Source organism: Fusarium fujikuroi, chromosome FFUJ_chr01 (genome assembly GCF_900079805.1).
Source record: "Fusarium fujikuroi IMI 58289 draft genome, chromosome FFUJ_chr01".
NCBI classification, from domain to species: Eukaryota; Fungi; Ascomycota; class Sordariomycetes; order Hypocreales; family Nectriaceae; genus Fusarium; species Fusarium fujikuroi.
In genome coordinates, this window is record NC_036622.1 from 3,765,930 (window position 1) to 3,787,809 (window position 21,880).

The following is a 21,880-nucleotide window of genomic DNA, read 5'->3' on the forward strand; positions in this document are numbered from 1 at the left end:
GCTGCAGCAGCAGACCTTATCTCGCCATGCCATGCCATGCCCACGCGAGGACGCGTCTTGTCTGCCGACCTGCATTCTTTGAGACAGGACATGGAACCCCAAGTCAGAAAGCACATGCAAATCAGTTCCTACCATTCGTCTGAATCGTTATCTCTGCCGGTTAATTCAGCTCCGAAAATTGGCTGCCATTTCTCGCTCGCTTGACTGATTACCAACGCCTCGACACTTAAGGTTATCTATTCAGGAGCTGTCAGGGGCTTATGGTTTGTTTATCTAAAACACCAAAATATTTGTCGGGTACTTCACATTAAAACCTCTGAATATATATAATTGCAGAGCAAGTGTTCCGCCAAAAACGATCGTTACCGTTGGGAGGCTACTACGTTATCAACTTATCGGCCACCGAGACTCTGTAACACTGCATTTCAACGGGCCGCTTTTAGCCCTCGTCGTCAGCCCAGTTCTTATCGGATTAACGAGGAATCGTTTACAGAAATCTGGTTTGAGCATCTCCGGGCTTCCGGATTATCACTGGCTTGTTCGCTCACCACAGTCTCATTGAGACAGCAAAGCCAGATAGACCTCTTATCGACTCGAATTCCCACAAAAAAAGATCTAGGAAATCCGGAGATACAGTTTTCGATATTCTTGTTAATCTGGGGTCGTGGAGTATACGATATTCTCTTTCTATATATCTTCTAAGCATTGTCCATTTCCAAAAAAGATATTCACCAAGCTCAGCATCGACAAGCAACTCAGAGACAAAGGGAAGCCTCTTAGCTCTCACAAATTCTTTCGTCCGTTCCCAAGAGAGTCAAATTAGTTGTCTTGACATTTCCCAATCTCATCGATTAGCTTGCTCAAGATGGGTTTTCAAATCACCCACCTGTGGAAGGCCCCTGAGGTCAACCCCATCAGCCGAAAAGCACGAAGTGTGCCTATGCTCAACCCTATCGACATGTATGGTCGAGTATTCTCTTTCTCATGGCTCGGTTTTATGCTTGCTTTCTGGGCATGGTGAGTCTCAAAAATCCAGATGTTGGCGATTTGATAATCTGACTGAGATTTCAGGTACACCTTTCCACCCCTGTTGACTGTCACTATCAAACAAGATCTTCATCTTACACCGGCTCAAATCGCAAACTCCAACATCGTATCTCTATCTGCTACTTTCTTCCTTCGATTCTTGACCGGCCCTCTTTGCGATCTGTATGGACCTCGACGTGTATTTGCCTACTTGATCCTCCTCGGCTGCTTTCCCATTGGCCTCGCACCGCTTGTCAACAGCGCCACTGGCTTGTATATATCTCGATTCTTCATTGGCATCCTCGGTGCAACCTTTGTGCCTTGCCAGGTTTGGTGCACTGGTTTCTTCGACAAGAATGTTGTCGGCACTGCCAATGCCCTTGCTGGTGGCTGGGGTAATGCAGGTGGTGGAATGTAAGTGAACGTCCTCTCATGGCACTTCAAGCCTTTTGACATGTAAGAATTGCCAAGGAAAGAGTCTAACTATCTGAATAGCACTTACTTTATCATGCCTGCCGTCTTCGACTCACTAGTGGCTCATCAGGGCATGTCCCCTTCCAAGGCATGGAGGGTTACCTTCATTGTCCCCTTGATCTGCCTGGTCGTCTGCGGTCTCGGAATGCTGTTCCTTTGCCCTGACAGCCCTATCGGATCGTGGGAGGACCAGGCTATGCTCGTCAAAAAGAACATGGAGGCTCATGGAATGTCTAGCTCTGGTGACGTGACCCCCATCGGTACACCTGACCGCTGCGGTTCAGATGAGGAGAAGAGCCCCGGTGAGGAGAGGGATGTCAAGGTTGGCGACCACGAGCACCCTATCTCGCGCAACGAGGCCATTGAGTTCGCTCGAGGCGAGGTCATTGTCAAGCCAACTCTTCATGAAGCCCTCCATGTCTGCTACTCTCCCCAGACCATCTTCCACGTAGCGACCTATGCATGCTCCTTCGGTGGCGAGCTTGCTATCAACGCTATCCTGAGCTCCTACTTCAAGAAGAACTTCCCCCACCTCGACCAGACCAAGGCCAGCAACTACGCCGCTATCTTTGGTTTCCTCAACTTCGTCAACCGACCTCTTGGTGGAGTCATTGCCGACATCATCTACAACAAGTGCGGACGCAACCTCTGGCTCAAGAAGGCCTGGATCGTCGCTTGCGGTGTGCTGACTGGAGCTCTTCTTATTGTGATTGGAAAGGTCAACCCTTCTGAAGCCAATGGTGGTGATATTGGTACCTTGGTTGGCCTCATCGTGGTCATGGCCATCTTCATCGAGGCTGGTAACGGTGCTAACTTTGCTCTCGTACCTCACGTTCACCCCTCTGCCAACGGTATCCTCTCAGGCCTGACCGGTGGTGGTGGTAACATTGGTGGTGTCATGTTTGCTGTTGTCTTCCGCTTCATGCACGGCGGTAATGACTACGCCATGGGTCTCTGGGTCATTGGCATCATTACCATTGCCTTGAACTTGGCGGTTTGCTGGATCCCTCCTCTGCCCAAGGGCCAGATTGGCGGTCACTAAGTGCAGAGTTGCAGCATTGGAAAAGTGGAGAAGAAAAAAAGCGTATGGGAATAGACGAGTGTTTTATGAGCTTGTTGATTGGTTTAAACGGCGAGCGGGCGCGCACTGGAATTGGTCACGATCTGGGAATGGTTAAACTATCGTTGGGATAGAAGGAATCGATATGGAACAGCTAGGATATCCCGCCGCATCAGGCTCGATGCGAGATTTATTTCATGAATATTATTGATTTATAAATGAACAGGTTTCTTCGAAGTCGTGTGTTTTCGACGTGATTCTTATCATGTTTAGAGCGAAGTGGCACATATTCAATGGGCCCAACTTCCCATTATTCTCATTAAAAGCTGTACAGCGTCATTCATCATGATCACTGTGATGGTATTTGTATGACCTGTGACCCTTATTTGACAGCCGGCGGTCAATTGACATCCTCTTTAACCAAGACCAAATGACGTGCGCAATGAAACATTTGATGGTCCTGTCGACCAGAAGCCATAAACGCCGCGCCCGTTTGACAGAGAGACAAGAGGCGCGCTACAGTTGCACAGGGCGGAAACCGGGCTTTTTTATGTCTCTCCATTGAGAAGTTGTGAGACGGGACACGAATGAGACCTGTGTACGCAATCAACTACACGACGAGTTTTTACATGTCGCTGTTACTGGATCAACATGACAACGAGACTTGGCAAGTGTTTCTTATAAATAGGTCTCCATTGCCATGATTCTCATACGATGGAATTGTCTTGTCGTGCTTGGAAGTGGGAAATACCATTAAGTGGCATTTTATGTCGACTCAGCTTTAGTTATATGACGACAAACCTGTACCCCTTGCACCAATTCTCAGCAAGGGTACCATCCCACGCATTTGATCAACAGGGAGGCTTAACAACAAAATAAACACCATGAGTCTATCTTTAGTTACCGTCTCACAGCATCTGCATTCCAGTCCGAGGTCGGTGGCATGAGGCTTCAAGCTCATGCCAAGGCCGCCACTCCCGGTGACGGTTGAAACGGACATGACGGCTTTGCAATGCCTAAACATTCCTGTCAGTTGTAGGGCCTCATTAATAGGTGGGCGTGTAGATAACATATGATTGAGACGAGACGACGTCAGGGAACTAATGGGCCAACTCGTCTCAACATTCTTATGTACGCGATGAGAAGGGAACCTGGCAAGACAGGGACATGCAGACAAGCAAGTCCAAAACAGAGAAGAATAGACAGATGATTTGTTTCCTCTCTCTATACGGAGTACAAAGAACCTGATCTGCAATATAGGTTAGATTAACCAGTACCGCCCTAAATGTATATGCAGCTAAGGTTTCATCCCGGTAGTTTCATCCTACGAAAATCTTCATTTCAATACGAGCAAACTAGGTAGCAACTACATCACTCATCACAGTTTAACGTAACTTCAAGTATAGTTCAGTGTTAAAAGAAATGGGTATTGTAGCAATAACACTAGTCGACAGGAATCTCTTGGGAAAACAAAAGCTGGGTCATATGTCTATTAGACGTAGCGGCGGAGGAACACATGGCAGCTACATCAGGGGAACTTGATCAAGACAAATAACCCAAGTGGGTTTTTATAGTTTTTCCTCAATACATTAACAATCCAGAAAACCTTCCAACTCGTAGATACCAACAAAAGAAGCAACGTATGTGCGTAAAGGCCTGATATACCCAGACTGCTCCATACCTGAAGAAACGAGAAACCCTCTAAAATGCAGTCATGAAGTCATGACGCCACGCAGGAACCAAAGATTAAATTGGTGCGCGGCCTCGCTTACAGAGCGAAAGCGGCCATGACGAGACCAGCAACAACGGCAATGGGAGCGCCGAAGCGGGCAGCACCAGAGACGGGGACGGGAGTAGGGGTGGGCTTGCCGTAGACGGGAGGCTGACCAGCGGGCTGAGTAGGAACAACAGGAGGCTGGGCAGGGTGGGTGTAGACGGGAGGGTTGGGAGCAGTGCCGTTGTGGGCAGGGGGGGCAGGAGGAGCAGGGTAGTGAGTCTTGACAACGGGGACAAAGGTGGTGGGAGAACCAGCAGTGTTGTTGCAAGGGACGGTGACGGTCTCGGAAACAGCAACGACGGTGGTCTCAGGGACGGGGTAAGCGGGCTTGGTAGGCTTAGGGGCGACGGAGGAGGGGACCTCGTAGTCGTTCTTGGTCTGAGAGGGCTTCTCCTCGGACTTCTTGCCACCCTCAATCTTGAAGGGGAAAGAGTACTGGAAAACCTCGGGGTTGCTCTCGAGCTTGAGGACGAGACCGTAGACGTTCTCGGTTCCGAGGGTGGAGTCAATGGCCCAGCTGTAAGAAGCAGCGTCGTTGTCAATGCCAGCTGAAGGGTTGGTTAGTGAAACTGATCGAATATCTGGCTGTCTCCCGCTTCTACTCACTGGCAATGGTCTTGATGGGGACCTGGGTGTTCTGGGTAGCACCACCGATCAGAGAGATGGAGATCTTCTCGCCGGAGTACTTGGGCTTGGCCTGCCAGGTGATGTCGAGGGTGGAGCCAGCAGAGACCTCCTCCCAGTTGGTGGGAGTGAGAACGGGGTCGAAGTCGGCGACCTGGGCGAGGGCCTTGGCGGCGAAGGCCATGAGGGCAGCGGCGGAGACGGTGAACTGCATCTTGAAGGCTGGATTTAGGAATTACGGTATATAGTAATTGTATCGAAGGAAAAGAGAGACGGGGTTGGATAATAAGAAGCTGTAAAGCAACCTAATATTATTAAGTATAAAAAAGAGTGTGGTAGGCTGAAAGCCGAAAAGAGTGACTGGTATGAAGGTGGTGGTGAAGAGAGAGAGAAAAAACAAGAAGAAGCAGAGGATCAAGCTGGGGTTTTGTGATAAATGCCAGAGGGGGACTGGGTGTGCTACCAAACCACGACAGGGGTGGGCATTCACGGTACGTACCCCTAAGACATCTTCCAGAGTTCACAGGTTGGGCTTACCCCTGCGGGACCATTGAGCGCCGAGGGGGCGCTAGTGCAGGTACCATGCTGGGCTCTCCACTGGGATGGCCTTTGTGTGCCTGAAATATCCACCACACCTTCCAGCCCAGCCCGTGCCTTACAGGACTTAGCTGCACCTGGCTGTTCCTGCGTTGGCGCTTATAGCGCACCTAGCTTAGCACGACGACGTCGACAAATCCAGGGCACAGAAGGCAACCACAGCACAACACAGCACAGCCAATATTTGGGGGCCTCCCCACAAAACACTGTACGTCGGTGAAGGCGCGTGTTCAACGGCTAGCGGAACTAGTCCAGGGGTAGGCTCTAAAGTCGGCGCGACAGGGCATTGAATCTTAAGACTCACAGACAATGCGGCTCGCTAATTGGCAGTGTTTGTCAATGCACCCCTGAGCAGCCTCTCTTACTGCGCACCAGTCACAGAAACTGCGCTGAAATCCTTTGGAAGCGAATGTCGATGATCCTTCTCCCACAGGTCTCTGGATAGTCCAGTCCAGACCGACCACGGTTAGCAGTTCATCTACCACAAGAATTAGTCAGGGGAATCCTCCAATGGATTGCCATAATGATACGCCATTGAGTTGTCCCATGGACACCCGTCACAGAATGTCCGTGGTTTATTCCCCCCTGGTGACCGATTGCGAATCTGGATCTGGAGCAATCTCTGCTAACATGTCTCTGGCCATGCCATGTCTTGTGTGTTCCGTCTTCCCGTCTCAATGGCTAGTAGGTATGCAGACCCTATCTTTACAGGGCCCTGCTGTGGACTCTGTGAACAGATCGGATCATGAGACCGAGATAATACCTGGGATCAGCATTGCTGTATGTAATATTTGCTGTGCTTGTACTCCGTACTGCAGCAAATGCACCCGCGCACCTGCTCCTGTAGGCAAACATCCCCCTTGTCATCATTCGTCCGAAAAGATGGGATGTAATTAAACTCGAGTGGGTGAGGTTCTGTCGATTGGCTACAGGCTGGGGCGCACATGTCGGCGATTCGGAGACCCCTGCTTGGCATTGAATTGGGCCGCCTGTTGGTTCTCTTCCAACTCCTTTCCGGTCGCTGACGGACACTGACTGATCTTTTTCTTGCCGACTCATGACCCATGCTCACTCAATGCTCATCGAGACCTCTTTCTAACAAAATTACCTAGGATTTCCAACTCCAGGGTCTCAGGGGTGCTAAGCCGGTTTCCGGGCCTGATCGCCGTGCCCCGAGATGATATGGCTATTCTTGTCTCGAGTTATCGTCGCTTGCAGGCGTGGCAATCGGGACTCTTTTCAGTGCATTCGCTTGCTGTCTTTCTTGTCTTGCCGCCCTGCATTCCAGCTCTTGGCAGGTTTGGGACAGCACCTGTGCTTTTCCCCTGGTTTTTCTTGTGCGACAGTTTACGTCAGCGTCAAAACCGTCTTGCAACGTCGGAAGCAAAATACTGGTAGGGCAGACAATTGAACCCGACAGGGCAGGGACAAGATTCTATCCGAAACAGGCGTCCTGTCTGCGGATGATATGTAATACTGTTGCCAGAAATTCTATGGAATCTCTTGGCCCCGATATAGAGTTGCAGATGAAACGCCCCAGCTAAACTCTGAGCCGGGTTGGCAACGGCTCTGTTTCCACAGCCTGCTATACTGGACAACTTACCGAATGGGGGAGTGCCCGAAAAGGTTCAGCGGATGGGTTAGAGTTCCGTATAAGCTCCTATGTCAAACTCTACTCTAGTATTCATCAAGCTTGATGCTGGTTGATATCTCAATGCAGCTAAGAAGTGTTGATCAGCGAACATTTTGCCATACTGCCATAGGCTCGCAGTAAGATTTGAGTAGTCTGCCACACCAAATAGTTTCTATGGCCTTTCTTTCAATCGATTGGGCTTGCTGAAGAAACAATCTTGTACAGGCCCTGTGTAGCCGCTGTGGCTCTTGTAGGGCTGCTTATTTCTGTGCTGGCTTGGCATGGACCTCCTCTTGATAGGTATCAAATAGGCGAGTTCGGCGCACAACGGCTCCAGTGACTAACAAGAGCCTGTTGATAGTATACCCAAACCCACGATACTACGTGGTATGTGCTGCTTGACGATCGTTTGTGACGTTGAAGTCAAAGGAAATTGAACCGTTGAAACGATCACGGGGCGTTATGGCACCATTTCCGATCTGCCGGCATTGCTGTTGGCGACGGTTCACGGAGTAATTTAACTGCTCGGCTCGAGCACACGACCAAGTCAGCAACTACCAACAGGTCTCTGCATGACAAACAAACATGCCCTAAAGACAGGATGATTAATTCATCTATGCGAGGTCGCTTCGGTGAGAGTTCCACAGCCGAGTCACAACTCAGACGCAGCTTTCTCATCCAGTGATTTCAGTCACTCCAGCCGCTTCAAGCTCAATAATCCCCTCATGGCCAAAGCTTTTCTAACCCCCCATGAAGAATATGGGTCAACTCATCTGCTGGCCCCTTGTGCAAGGACCCTCGCCCACTCCGCTTCGATAATGCGCTGACGCCAGAACACTTTGACTGTTGGTGTTGACTCCATCCACCAATAGAACCGATAGCTACGCCGCATCTAATCTGCGATACTCCTGGAAGCTTTGCCTCGAAAATGGACGGTGAGTCCCAATCCAGCAGGAACGAGAATGACGTGCTCTAAGAGGTGTGTGCTGAAGATTACATTATGGAAGCCTTGCGAGCTGCAGGTCTAGGTAAGTTACAACAGTTGGCTAGGTTGAAGAACAAATCAGAGAGTCAAAGATACACCCCCGATCTCTTAGAACACCGCTGAACCACCTATCAACACCTCAACACACAATGTCAACTAAATGCAATTAAATCAAGCAATTTTCAGCGAATCAAATGCAGACACCAGAACCGCACTTAGTCAAACGGTTGGCAGAACGGCTTTGACTCCAGACAGCCACAGCTGAGGAGTAGTGCTGGCGACATCAATACCTTAGGTTACCTCACCTTATTAGCGTCACCTCCACTCCATGCCACTACAGACCAACGCTCCCAACAACTCAATTCAAGCCGACTTTTTGATTGGCTTGACTTGTGGGGGGGTCAGGCTTGAATTGGCTATAATTCAGCCAATTGGAATTGGATTGAACAAGTCGACTTGCAGATCACAGGTCTAGCCTAATTAGGTAAGGTAAGCCCTGCAGGGAGCTTTTTTTTCTGCTGACTAATTAGCTAAGATAAGATAAAAAGACCTACCCTAGGTTTATAGAATTTCCTTAAAAGTAAAGGTAAAAGGTACCTATATATTACTAATTCTACTATATTAACTTACTGACTTGCAAGTCAGGACCTAGGTAGACTTAACTTGTAGCCTTTTTTCCTGACTTGCAAGTCAGGGGGTCAGACTTGAATTGAACAAGCTGACTTGAGTTATTGGGAGCGTTGCTACAGACGGTACATATGCTTAACGCTTAATAGCAGCCCCCTAAAGTATCTTGGCTAACGGAGGTTTACTTGCGCCACATTGCACTATTCTTGCTAAATTGCACCAGGAGTTTGGGTAACTTTACTGGCACGTTTCCAGAAATTGTCCCGACTGGTGGCCAAGACCTAAGATTGCTTAGATCGAGATGCCCAGAGCGCCTCTGTACGATCAGATCGATGTTTTCGATATTGAAGAAGCCTTGACGTGAGAATGGAAAGCTCGAAATACGCCGAATTGTCAACCTATGCCACCGGAATGTTGGCAAGTCTATGAGTAACTGTCTCACGGCCATGTCGGTCGCGGAATGTCTGATAACTTGGCTGCTTGGCATGGATTTGCACTCAGGTTACGAAGCTGACACACAAGGGATGACTTCAACAGAGACAACGCTGGGAATAAGCAAAAAGGCCACGATGGTCCCCAATCACTAGTCTCAGCCGCGACAATACATTAGTCCTGAATCAGTTCGAATGTAATTCATGCCGGAGGCAGAGTAGCCCACTATTGTAAGACCAGATCCTACTATTTCCAAGATTGAGTCAAAACAAACAAAAGGGGACACTTCAGAGACGCCACGGGTAATCTTTTTCATGGTAAACGGCGCGGCACGCGATCAATAGCCTGAATTGAAGTTTGAAGCGAAAGTAGTGGCTGCAGATTCAATATCCCCCTTTCACAGAAACCAAGATCTGACCAATGCATCCCACTATCGAGACTCTTGACCGCCTCCAATAGTATGCAAAAATTTACATCCTAGCACTCTTATTACCTATACAGTCGCCGGCAGCTGCAGCTGAACCGGTCTAGACACTGCGCTCCATCCATGGTAATAAAGGGGTTCAGCACTCGATCCAGCACGGCACAATGGAAAATACACAATACACCGGAATGTCGCAGATTGGACGCCGTGGCTGAACTACCGGACGCCCTCTCGCCCCAGTCTTAGAGACGACGATAGAAAGCTTCTTTCTAACCGTACTAACGAGGTTATCATCTCTTACTATATCGCCATGGTTAAAACTCAAGGTTCTGTCGGGCAATCAGGGTCTACCTGACATGGATGCTAGGGAAGCCAATGAACCTGGAGATCTTAATTCTGGATGAAAAAGAAAATCAGGCAAAGGCTAGGTAAATTAGTTTAAATTTAAGGGTCTCTTGACTCTCTCTGATGAGTTTATTTTGACAATCTCCTCCACAGTCTTGAAGTTTGTTACTCCCTAGTTTGTTACTCCCTGAGGCCAGGGGCATCCTGAAGCATCCACTGTCAGCGCCCCAACTGCTAAACTTTACCCCCAAACTTGAGTCTTGAATCAGTGGAGGGCATCGATTGCCTCAATGACATCAACTGCCGAAACATGCCTCTCTGTGATTGGGTTCCCCGGAGATGAGAATCTCAGAGCTGCCCAAGTTGGAAGTTGATTGCTTCACTCCACAAACCAAATGATTCCCTTCCCCCCCATTTCTCCAAGCTAATGGTAGTTTCCGGATCTTCAGGAGTGGCTTTTCGAGCTGACCAATAACAGCTTGTCAGTTAATTGCACTCCTTGAATCACTGACCGTATAATTTTAGGAAGTGCAATTTCATGCAATGCTACCTTCAAAGTTTGATCAATACTCATTTTATGCGCTGACTCGAGTAAGATTAGTCCCTATTTTTAGTTGCATTAATTTTGTGTTCTTTGTTTCGTTCTTTGTCACACTTGTTTGTGCATTCATTGGGTGACGTCTCTCAGCCTCGTGCCCCACCTCCAGACATTCCATCTCACTCGAGCGCCAAACTCGTCAGCCTTGTCACGACTACCTTCCACCCCTTGACCTGGCATCATTAAAGAATCAGCCGCATTTTCACGTTGCAATGGCCTCTGAAGACGATCGCCCCAGTGATTCGCCCCGGAATAAGCGTCGCAAAACGAGCGGCGACTCTTCCCCTCCTTACGCGCCGCAACGCGACGCCGAAGACAATGACGGATCGCCTAGACAGTCTCGCCAACTATCGATACGAGACAATCGCCGCAATAGCAGGACTATCAGCCCAAGTCCTGGCGAAGATGGTGCTGGACACAAATATTACGAAAGTCGTCGTACATCACGATCGAGGTCACGGTCGAGGTCACGGTCCCTCTCTAGTATAGACTCCCGTAGACACTCGCGCTCGCGATCCCGAGTAACAACACGATCGCATTCACCCCGCTCTTCACGCTCACGCTCACGCTCGCAACTATCCTTTCGTCGCTCCCGAACAGACTCCCTCTCCGCGCGGGGAGCTGAACCAACTCCTCCTCCAGAACCTTTCAAGCCCAACTATCGTGCCCGCCTTGCTCTTCATGGTCACAACAAGGCCGTCTCTCAGGTCCGAATATCACCTAATGGAAAATTCATCGCATCTGCATCGGCAGATGCTACTGTCAAGATATGGGACGCCACAACAGGCGAACACATGGATACACTAGTTGGGCATATGGCAGGCGTGAGCTGTATTGCTTGGACACCGGATAGCAACACCATCGCAAGTGGTTCAGACGACAAAGCCATTCGTTTATGGGATCGCGTTACAGGCCGGCCAAAAACCACAACTCGAAAATCGGTAGCCGGTCAAGAAATGGGGCCGTTGAAAGGCCATCACAACTATATTCACTGTTTGGCATTCTCGCCAAAGGGCAACATCCTTGCAAGTGGTTCATACGACGAAGCTGTGTTTCTGTGGGACGTACGAGCGGGCAGGCTGATGCGAAGTTTACCTGCGCATAGTGATCCCGTCAGTGGGGTTGACTTTTCTCGAGATGGCACGCTGGTCGTCAGTTGCTCGACAGATGGTTTGATGTATGGACTTTCGGATCTTCAGCCGGTTCATTTTGCTAACAAGTATATAGTCGTATTTGGGATACATCGACAGGCCAGTGCTTACGCACACTTGTTCATGAAGACAATCCGGCTGTCGCCAACGTTTGCTTCTCCCCTAACGGGCGCTTCGTCCTAGCTTTCAACCTCGACAACTGCATTCGCCTATGGGATTATGTTTCTGGTACCGTCAAAAAGACATATCAAGGCCACCGCAACGAGAAGTTCGCTGTCGGTGGCTGTTTCGGAGTTCTGGACGGGGCTCCTTTCATCGCATCTGCTAGCGAGGATGGCAGCATCGTCGTGTGGGACGTAGGATCAAAGACGGTCTTACAAAGAGTGGAGGGTCACAAGGGCGTGTGCTTCTGGGTGGATGTCCATGGAGAGACGATGGTGACCGGAGGGCAGGATAACACAGTCAAGGTTTATCGACACATCAGAGATAACAATAAGGTGAACGGTGATACTGGGGAAAAGGATAAGGAGTCACAAGCGGAGGGATTACCAGCGCTAGAAGACGTGGCTATGGAAGGGATATGAAAGATGCCATGGAATAACGTCAGCGCAGGCCGTTACATATACCGTGAAATTGGTATTAGCTATTCCGAGGACTTCGAATCTTGAGACACGTTTTGGATCAATTCTCTGAATTGTTTCTACACTGAGTTCACCTAAACCCCCAGAGCAAGCAAGTTTTAACTTGCACGAAGCGCCTGAAAACTTCTAGTCGCAACTCTTGGATGTCCGTCCAGCCATGCTTCATGTCTCCATGTCAAGAATTCCCAGAACCCAGCCGCCCTAACGAAACTGAACATCGACATTGTGAGCACCGACGCGTTTGCCCTCGTGATAGAGGGTAAAGTCTACAGTCCCATCCTCGCAGGTCATCTCAACTTCGTACCTGAGTTCGTGGTAGACCTTTCCCAGAGGGTTGGTCCATGTTGGAAGAGATTCGAGGCTGATGTTGCGGGTCCAGTGGATCTCACATAGTTTCTCCACGGCCTGTCCGGAAGACTTGGGGGGAGGGAACTCAGAGCAGATGTAAATGGTCGTAGAGACATGTCCAATGCGATTAGAGTATAGTTGACAGTAGTTATGTCGGACTGGCTTTTTAGTCAACATATTGTCGCCCTATCACTATAGTCAGAATATCATTCTATCAAGTGACGCCATGTTGCCTACCTCCCGCAGAAACCATTTCATCTGGTTCGTAGCATACCACTCCTGATGATCTTCCGACCAATATTTGTCAGATTGCTGATGCTTCTGGGGATCAAACTCGGTCATGAACTTGACTCCATAGCTGTTTCGAGCTACCCGTACGCCTACTGTCACACCCAGGGTTGCTGAGAGGCCGTGGTTTGTAATGCCGTGGACTACAGCACCGCGGCAGATAGCTGACCATCTATTTTCAATGGTCAGAACATTTCCACAAACTCCTTGAGATTACTTACGGCTTGTTCCCGCGCGACTGTAGAACTGTGCTCTCAGAAAAGGCAGACCGAAGCTTGTTGTACAGGTAGGAGCTACGACCGAAGCCACCGACAAGAATGATGTACTATTTGTGTCAGCTTGCTGCAGTTCTGCCTGGGTTATCTTTATTTTTCTTACCTTTGCTGGCGTCCCAAGCTTTGACTTAACAGCCTGGGCTTGCCGGCGTACAAGGCCCTCGATCCTGTCGACGATAGGGGTGTATGCAGACAGAATGTCGCTTCTGTAAGGAGATGAGGAAATATTCGAAACAAGAACTTGTCCTTGATATAACTTACGAGCTGAGTTCAAGCGTCTTTCGCCGTTTGAGCTTTCCGCTGGAGCTCGTGGCCTTGCAACTGTCAGGAAGGTCTACGACCCAGTCCCTGTTCTGATTAGAGAATTGAGACTTAATTCCATGCTCCCAACACTCGTTCAAGAATTTCTTCTCCTCAGTAGAGGTGACGCTGTCCCATGATCCAGGTGCGAGCTTTCTTTTGATGAGTTCCAGGAACTGTTCGTCGAGAAACACGCCTCCGCAGAGCCCCCCTAAGAGATGAGCTGATGTCTGTGTTTTTTTGTATTTTATATGAGAACTTACCGTCGCCTTTGACACACTCCTTCACCACAAATGGAGAGGTTGACTCAATTTGATAGCTGATTAGATCCTGCAGCATATTAGAATATTAGGCAGCTTAGGACAGGTCTTATCAAGCTTACCACCGTTCCTCCTCCAGCATCACAAATGACCATCGTATCCTCAATCTGGGTATGTTCAGCTCATACTCTTGACAATTGTTCTTTGGATCTCACCTTCATGGTCGACCTCTTCGAAAGATCCTTGATGGTAGCTAGGGCTGCAGCCTCCGGCTCTGAGATGAAACGAAGTTTGGTCTCACCGCATGATCGAGCATCAAGAATACCTGAGGTTTTGGCAGCCTGCTTCATGCGTTGCTGGGCGTAGGGGGGCCAGATGGCAGGCAGCGTAATGACAACATGAAACGGCGACTTTTGCAACAGTTCAGCTCCAACAGCTCTTTGGATAGAGTCAATTGCATGGTTCCATATTTTTCGCAAATAGCACGCGATGACCTCGACTGGGTCTTTCTTCGTCTTATCCAGAAGTTTCTGGGCGCAGCGCATCTGGGAGGACTTTGAAACCATAATGGGAACATCCTCTCTATCAAGCAATAGAAGTTTGAACCACTTCAAGGCATCCTTACTGGCGGGGATAGAGTATCCCCAGGATGTGCCTTTTTTTTCGTCGTATAGCAACTGAGTTGGTGCTTTATCAACATCAGTACAGTTGTTAAACTCAGATTCCCAGCTTGTCACAAGTTCGATCTCTTCCGGTTCTCGAGAATACGCCCAAGCAACTCCCGAGTACCTAGAGAGGGGGGGTCGTTAGCGGTTCCAGTTACTTGAACGGACTCATCCTTGGGAAGGGGACACTTGGGAGAGGAGAGCAGGCAGAACTCACGTTGTCCCAAAGTCGAGTCCAATGATAAAGAAATCATCGACTGGCTCGTTGGCCGTCATCTCGGATGATTCTCAGCGATAGAGGGGTGTCTCAAGCCCTGTACTGTTGAGGCCGATGCTGCGATCAGAGGTTGTGAAGCAAATATGTTATCAGAGATGAGCCGTCAGCTGCTCGATCTGGAGATGAAATGAAGGAGGAGGACAGACAAAAAAAGTAGAGAGCCAGGAATAAATAGAGCCATTATTTCTCCGATATTCTAAAATCCAAACAGCAGGGCTTCGGGCAGAGTGATTCACTGTGGCTGCAGTGCCAGTCACACGCACTCAGTGATTGTGGTCCTTGCCAACAGGTTTCTGATGATGTAATAAGAACACCTCCTTTGGCCTTGCATCTTTTCTGCTCTTTTTTCTCTTCTCTTACTCCATCTCCTCGCATATTTGTCTGCTCTCTTAGACTCGGGGTACGAGTGTCTTCCCTCCACTGACAGACTTGATATGATCAGAGCTCTTTGAACCAGATCATATCGAGTCCTTCGGACCCAGACAACCTTATTCTTCAGCTCTATATCATCTTGACTGGTTAATCCCAAGATACTACCGTTAGTCATTGATTCGGGCAATGCTTTCTTGAACATACCCGCTCCTCCCACTTTCCTAGGCACGGCGTATACGTACTACATCTTCTAGATATTGACTACGAAGGCACATCGCGGGTTTTTCTTCTCACTTCTACACCGGCTACGAATCTCGGAGGCTCAAGACTCGAACCAAAAGCCAGGGTGCCCTCTCAATCTCGAAACTGAAGTGTCTCGACCTCCCAACACCATCATGGACCGGAGCACTCCTCCCACGAAATTTGAGAAAGATTATAATACCCTGTTAGACGGGATCTCAAAGTTTCCTGCTTCCCCTAATCACCCAAGCGGCTCTGAAGCCCAAGACAACCATCAAAGCCACACAGGCCCCATGCAGGCTGGTAATACGCCTGAGGACTGGACTGTAGAGGATATCCTCAAAGTTCAGCAAGAGAACAATGCTGCGATCTTAGACAGCATTCGTCTGATTTCTTCAAATGAAAGATCAACACTAGCTCAAGTGGTACATAGCGAGTTCCAGAACGGTATGGATCGAATTTGCAACTACGTCAAGAACTTGGTTCCTCAGCCAGCTCAGGCTTCAACTGCCTCGACAATCACAGATCTTCGCGCTCAGCTGAAGAAGGAGACAAATTACACACAGAAGCTCTCTGCTGATTACAATAACCTACTTCAGCACTCCCATAAACAAAGGCAAGATCTCGCCAAAGTAAACGCCAAACTCGACGATGCCCTTCGCGAGAGAGACCAGCTACGCCAGCTTCTGGGCGGCGGTTCTTTGGCAAACTCTGACAAAGCAACTGATGATTCGATTCGAGGAAAATGGAAGGTACTCGCTTACAATATTCGGTGTCTGGCTCGCCACCTTGCCCACAATCCGCCTCAACAGCAACTTGACGACCTCGCTAAGGACCGGCTACGATTTGTCGCCAGAGACTATTGCACACTTCTCGAAGATAAAGATTACCGAGAGCTTATTCTTATGAGCTACCTATGGGTCACTGTTCAAGACGATGTGTTCGACGCCGGACACACCGTTTGGGGTGGACCTGAGTTGAAGTCATTCAAGGCTGTTCGTGATCACATTATCTGTGAGTATATGCTATGTACTTTCCTTTATGGCATCGCTAACCCGCAAAGCTCGTTTTGGAGATGATGTTAGTATTCCCAACTGTGATGACCCCATCGCTCATGCTGCACGGTGGCTGGCCCAAGGCTCGGTGATGATGAGCAACCTTTGGGGGAGAGATGATCGCGCCATGAGACGTCTCGTGCTCGCAGAAGCTAAGCGTCTAAGGTCATTTCATTCAACTCCCCAGTCCACAGCAGACAGATGTGATAAGAAGGTTACTGATCAACTAAGAGATATTCTGGACTCAGCAATCGAACTTGACCAGATGATGATGAGCTCCAAGGCAACCTTTGTAACTCACTGGCGAGATCGATCCCAGAGTCCTGGTACTGCTGAGATGTGGAACGAGGGTGTCATGAATTCAGAGGCATCTACGAACACCTTGTCCCCCAAAAGCCGTGTTCTATTCTTCATCTCGCCTGTTCTTCATAAATTCGGTACTGCTGATGGACAGCGATATGACTCTAGCATGGTGCTGGCCAAGGGTCTTGTGGTCTGCGACTAACTGGATATCATGAATGGGCTATCCGCAACAAAAGATGGTGGAGAAGGTGGCCCTCGCGAAGCTCAGGGCATGGAGAAAATCGATCATGGTAGTCGATGAGAGGATATTTCCGTCGCAATCCTCTTTCTGTGGCAAAGGTTCTTGAGGGTCTGTTGTTTCTTGGGGCAGGTTGGGGAATAGTTCGTTTTCTATGTGGCATACGATGAGCTTCTACGATTTGCAGATCAGTAGACAGACAGAATTGATGAACTTATATCGCAACTTGGAACTTTTGACGTACTTAAGTGACATTAGTAGTGCAATCTATGCCAGAGGTATCCTTATTATGTGCCCCTCAGCGACCAAGAAAACATCGGACCTTGATACAAAGTATTAAAATACACTCAGGAGAAGGTATCCTAAACTGAGACCAAGTTACCTTAGTCTTTTATCATTTAGGGTCAATGTCCTGTATTTTCTTTCCTCCCTAAGCATCCTGAACTTCACTACGCGGACGCGAAAGCCACCTGAGAACAAAACATTGCGAAGCGCTCGAACATGTTATACTTTTTAACTAAAACAAATAGAATCGAAGTACATCAAAGAAGTATCATCCATCATACTCCCTCCCTCTAGATTAACAGTATTGACCACTGTCTCGTATCCCAACCATTCCATGTATGCATCTATGCCACACTCTTCCGAAACCCCAATTAGGTATTAAACAAAATCCGCCAACTCCAAACCCAAAAATGCTGTCTGTACAAAGGAGCTATATCATCAAAGTATTATCTTTACTGACTCAAGTGCTGAATCCCAGCCCAATCTTCACAGCCGCACCTAGCCCGCCTTGTCGTGGTTGCTCCTAGTCAGCTCCAGTTGGCGTCGGATAGGATGTCTCGGTAGCGCTCGTCGTGGGAGTCTCAATCTCAGTTTCGGTCTCGCAGGTCGTTGTTTCTATGGTACTGATAATGTCCTCAGATGTTTTTGGGATCACAGGGGGGTCCTCTGAGCTGGTTGTGGCAGATGTGGTGGTCTCAGGGAGTGTCTCCGTTTCTGCGCTGGTGGTCGTGCTTTCAGCAGTGGAAAGAACGGTGGTATCCTGGTATGTTGTCGAGAGTACAGGAGGGATTGTCGAGTTGGTAGGGATGGAAACGGTAGAGGACTCAGAAGACTCGCTTCTGGCAGCAGGATCAGTATAGACAGGCGGTGTGTAGACGGGTTTAGTGTAGACTGGTAGGGTATAGACGGCCTCGTCACTAGTTGTCGAGATGACTGGTGGTACAACGGTTGAAGAGTTGCTGGGCTGAGAGTAGACCGGCTTAGTGTAAACAGGAGGCATGTATGTAGGAGTCTCTACAGGCTTCGTGTAGACAGGGGGGTCAACGGTGGATGAATTCTTTTGGGAGATAGGCTGGGAGTAGGCTGGCTTGGTATAAACCGGAGGCGTGTAGATGGGGCTATCGACTGGCTTGGTGTAAATGGGAGTCTCATAAGTCGAAGAGTTGCCAGGCAGGGTGGGCTTGGTGTACACAGGCTTGGTGTACACAGGAGGGACATAGCCTGACTGGGTGCCAGTGGAGTTACCATAAGTAGGGTCCGAGTACACAGGCTTGGTATAGACCGCCTTAGTGTAAACAGGAGGAGAGACGTAACCATCGGCAGCGCTGTAGACTGCACTCTGGCCAGGAGTTTTGTAACCGGTGTGCGTAGAGGCAGAGTATCCAATAGTAGAGTTGATGGAGGGATAGTCATTCTTGGTCTGATAGGGCGCCCCATAGGTCGAGTTGGCAGGATAAGGATATCCAGTGTTCTTCTCACCGTATGGCATGGTAGAAGCATACTTGCCAGGGGGCACGTAGATGGTGTTGCTGATGGTCAGGGTCTTGATGCAGTCATGGCAGACAGAAGTGGTGTAGTAAGATCCATCAGGAGAAGCAGTAACGGTGACAGTGACATCGACAGTCTTAGTAGAGACAAAAACGTAGTTGGAAGGGCACTGGATCCTTGGCTCAAGAGTTGTTGAGTGAGTAGTCGGTGTAGTTGTGTTCCTGGGGGGCGTGTAAGTGTTGATAGGAGTGCTTTTGTTCGCAGGAGTATATCTCGGAGGGTCGTAGGCGTTTCCATCGGGAGACCGAGCAACTCGACGGTGCTGGAACTGTGAAATGTTAGATCATGTTTACTAATGTAAGTGATGAACCTCATACAGAACTAAACCAAGAACCTCGGGGAGCAGCTTCGACTACCGTGCCCAGGAGGCCAACGGCACCAACAATTGCGGGCAGACGCATCTTTTAGATTGAGGCTCTATGAATATTGAAGACAAGAGTGAGAGTAGCCAAGAGAATGTGAGGCTGTTTGTGAGAGTGAAGGCGATGCTGAGTCCGGTGGTGAGATATTCATCTTCGGGACGCATCCCATCGTCCTTAAGTACGGCTTCATTTTCCCAAGGGTTTTTCTGAGGGAGTTGTGAATAGGTCAAAGGGTTAGAAATATTGATGTTGAATATTGAACAAATTGGTGTCAGAAAGGGTGCTATATTGAACGAGGGATGTTTGCTGAATACAGAAGGGCGGCGTTTTTGGTGGTGAAGCGGGGGCACTTCATCGATTCAAGGGAGTTCGCACCAACCAAACAGCCTCGATCCTGATGGAACAATAGGGACAAAGGGCGGAAGAAGCAATTAATTCGTCGACAAGGCCAGGGAATCAAAGACATTTATGAATATTCCATTTGCCAATTATGCCCCTGGAGCGCGACAGCGACAACCTTATTGCTCGACAACTTGACATGAGACACATTCAAGGTGAACGTGGGATTGATAGTAATAGTAATAATCTATTGTTCATATGTCGTCGGTTCGATAAAGGGCGATTTATTCATCTCGCGTGCTTTTGACTCTTCACGAGTTGCACGACCACGTGGTAAGACAACGTGTTGGTGAGTCGGATCAAGATAACAAGAAGTGCACGCGATTCGTCTCATGGCAAAGTAAGTACAAGTGTGCCCTTCACGGCCAATTCAACTGGCGTGATCTGTGGGTGAAGTAGTATCATTGTGTGTCAATCATAGTGTGTGTGTGTGTGTGTGTGTGTATGTGTGTGTCTGCGTGGTTCTTCCTGTCGAACAGTCCATACGTGCAGGAATGGGTATCAAGAGGGCCACGCAATCGCCGTCGTGCCCTTTGTAGAAAGCTAACAAAAAACCAACAACAAAAAACCATATGCTTATGCCGCAAAAATCATCAATAACCTGCCACCCCGTGATGCAATCATGTAAAATCGAGCATTGTCCCAGGCTAGCTCGAATCAAGTCCGTCATACGCCGTGGCCCCTCTTGACATGTTTCATCTCAATCGTTCATCTGGTTCTGGTTCTGGCTCCGCCTCGGCATTGCGCCCGTCAGTCCTCCCAGATGGTCTCAAGATCGAGATCTCCTCTTCGCTCAGCACCGCACACACTCCAACGCTTTCGCTTGTCTCTAGAGCCGAAACCCATCGTACGGCCTCGCGTCTGGGCATCCTTTCCTTTCAGGTCGGAGGATTCATTTCCCTCTGCAGCATCTGCATCGGCCTTGAGCTGGGCAATTCTTTCAGCTTCCAGCGCTGCTTCTTCAGCATCAGGCGTGTCCGGAATTGTTTCCAAGCTGGAGATGCTGGGGCTTCGGGACCTGGTCGACGTTGGCGTGGAGGGCACTGACGAGTAAGTTGTGCCATAGCTTCCGGAAAGGGCATCGTAGCTTCGATAAGAGGATGTTGAGGAAATAGAAGAGGATGGTGTAGATGGAAATGTGCCTAGAGAGCCAGTGCTCGAAGATGTGAATGTTCGAAGAGGAGAAGATGGCCGTCGTAGTCGGGCGGGGGTGCTTGTGGAAACGCCCATGATGGGAGAGGTACTTCGTCGCTCATGCATTTGCTCAGGTTCGAGAACTGAAGTTCGAACTGGAGAAATTGGCGGGAAAGCTTCGTCGGCATGCTTTCGTGGAATGCGGACTCTGCTAGGAGATCCAGAGGGGCTTCCAGGACGGTGTTGGGGCGAAAAAAGAATATGGCCTGATCCATTGACGCCTGGCATGGATTGAGTACGAGACATTGGGGGCGCAAGACTCGTTGTAGAACGAGACCTAGAATGAGCGCCTGAGAGCGGAGAAGTGGTGCGTGGTCGATACGGAAGGAAGGGTGTGGCGGACCAAGATGGTGAAGCTGGCGATGTTGGACTGGGGTCGGTGCTTCGTCTCAGGTTTGGCGGCTTTCGAGGCAATTCGATGCTGAGGTTGGAAAAGGCGCTGGGGCTCTGAAGTCGCAGCGATGGATACCCTGGAGAGAGTGAGGGTGAAGCAGACAATGATGATGAAGCAGATGCAGAGGCAGAGGCAGATACGGCTGCGGGTGCTGGAGTAGGAGTAGGACGGAACTCCTCCATACGCTCTGTCTCGGGAACTGGCTCCATTTCGAAATTGGTAATCGAGGGTGGAGGCAGGATACGATACGATACAATGTGATACGGTACGGCACGGCACGGATGGAAGTTGAGACCAACCAGTTTCGTCAGAAGATAAACGGTGGCATGTGGTGCCCGAAACTTGAACGAGTCTTGGCCGACGAGCAATGGCGTGGATTTCTGGGGGATTTATTCGACCCGGTAGTAATGATCGTCAGCGGCGGTTCTACTAAGCTCTGCCGGCGGCTGCAAGTTCGGGTTGCTTTGGACAAGAGGCGCAGCAATAGGGCGTGAAGCAATCACAAGCTGGCGACAAGAGTGCGGTACTGCATTCAGCGCGGCAGAAAGGCGGGGGTGGATCAAGATTTGAGATAGATCCGAGGTGATATGAACGGCTTTTTGTTGTAGGTGGAGAGGCTATGCTTTGTAGCTGTTGTAGCTCGAGGTGTGGTGGTGTAGGCAGGGGAGCTTGGAGTTGGGGTT

General features: G+C 49.3%; 7 protein-coding genes; 3 read left to right on the top strand and 4 right to left on the bottom strand.

The window, feature by feature from the left end:
* Window positions 1–865: 865 nt before the first annotated feature.
* On the top strand, window positions 866–2,542 carry FFUJ_00934 (probable nitrate transport protein crnA; the record flags this gene model as incomplete). XM_023569541.1 has 3 exons in its annotated part: window positions 866–1,017; window positions 1,072–1,440; window positions 1,522–2,542. The coding sequence occupies 3 exons, from the start codon at window positions 866–868 to the stop codon at window positions 2,540–2,542; spliced, it is 1,542 nt and encodes a 513-aa protein (XP_023424592.1).
* Window positions 2,543–4,328: 1,786 nt separating this feature from the next.
* On the bottom strand, window positions 4,329–5,175 carry FFUJ_00933 (uncharacterized protein; the record flags this gene model as incomplete). XM_023569552.1 has 2 exons in its annotated part: window positions 4,329–4,885; window positions 4,944–5,175. The coding sequence occupies 2 exons, from the start codon at window positions 5,173–5,175 to the stop codon at window positions 4,329–4,331; spliced, it is 789 nt and encodes a 262-aa protein (XP_023424593.1).
* A 5,639-nt stretch (window positions 5,176–10,814) lies between these two features.
* On the top strand, window positions 10,815–12,337 carry FFUJ_00932 (beta-transducin-like protein; the record flags this gene model as incomplete). XM_023569563.1 has 3 exons in its annotated part: window positions 10,815–11,469; window positions 11,632–11,779; window positions 11,830–12,337. The coding sequence occupies 3 exons, from the start codon at window positions 10,815–10,817 to the stop codon at window positions 12,335–12,337; spliced, it is 1,311 nt and encodes a 436-aa protein (XP_023424594.1).
* Window positions 12,338–12,595: 258 nt separating this feature from the next.
* FFUJ_00931 (related to hsp70 protein) lies at window positions 12,596–14,806 on the bottom strand (the record flags this gene model as incomplete). XM_023569574.1 has 9 exons in its annotated part: window positions 12,596–12,928; window positions 12,980–13,202; window positions 13,252–13,355; window positions 13,409–13,511; window positions 13,567–13,816; window positions 13,869–13,935; window positions 13,988–14,032; window positions 14,081–14,654; window positions 14,748–14,806. The coding sequence occupies 9 exons, from the start codon at window positions 14,804–14,806 to the stop codon at window positions 12,596–12,598; spliced, it is 1,758 nt and encodes a 585-aa protein (XP_023424595.1).
* Window positions 14,807–15,574: 768 nt separating this feature from the next.
* On the top strand, window positions 15,575–16,979 carry FFUJ_00930 (uncharacterized protein; the record flags this gene model as incomplete). XM_023569585.1 has 2 exons in its annotated part: window positions 15,575–16,433; window positions 16,483–16,979. The coding sequence occupies 2 exons, from the start codon at window positions 15,575–15,577 to the stop codon at window positions 16,977–16,979; spliced, it is 1,356 nt and encodes a 451-aa protein (XP_023424596.1).
* Window positions 16,980–17,823: 844 nt separating this feature from the next.
* On the bottom strand, window positions 17,824–19,249 carry FFUJ_00929 (uncharacterized protein; the record flags this gene model as incomplete). XM_023569596.1 has 2 exons in its annotated part: window positions 17,824–19,116; window positions 19,166–19,249. 2 exons carry the CDS (start codon window positions 19,247–19,249, stop codon window positions 17,824–17,826), a joined length of 1,377 nt encoding a protein of 458 aa, XP_023424597.1.
* A 1,110-nt stretch (window positions 19,250–20,359) lies between these two features.
* FFUJ_00928 (uncharacterized protein) lies at window positions 20,360–21,406 on the bottom strand (the record flags this gene model as incomplete). Its single annotated transcript, XM_023569607.1, has 1 exon — window positions 20,360–21,406. One exon carries the CDS (start codon window positions 21,404–21,406, stop codon window positions 20,360–20,362), a length of 1,047 nt encoding a protein of 348 aa, XP_023424598.1.
* Window positions 21,407–21,880: the final 474 nt, after the last annotated feature.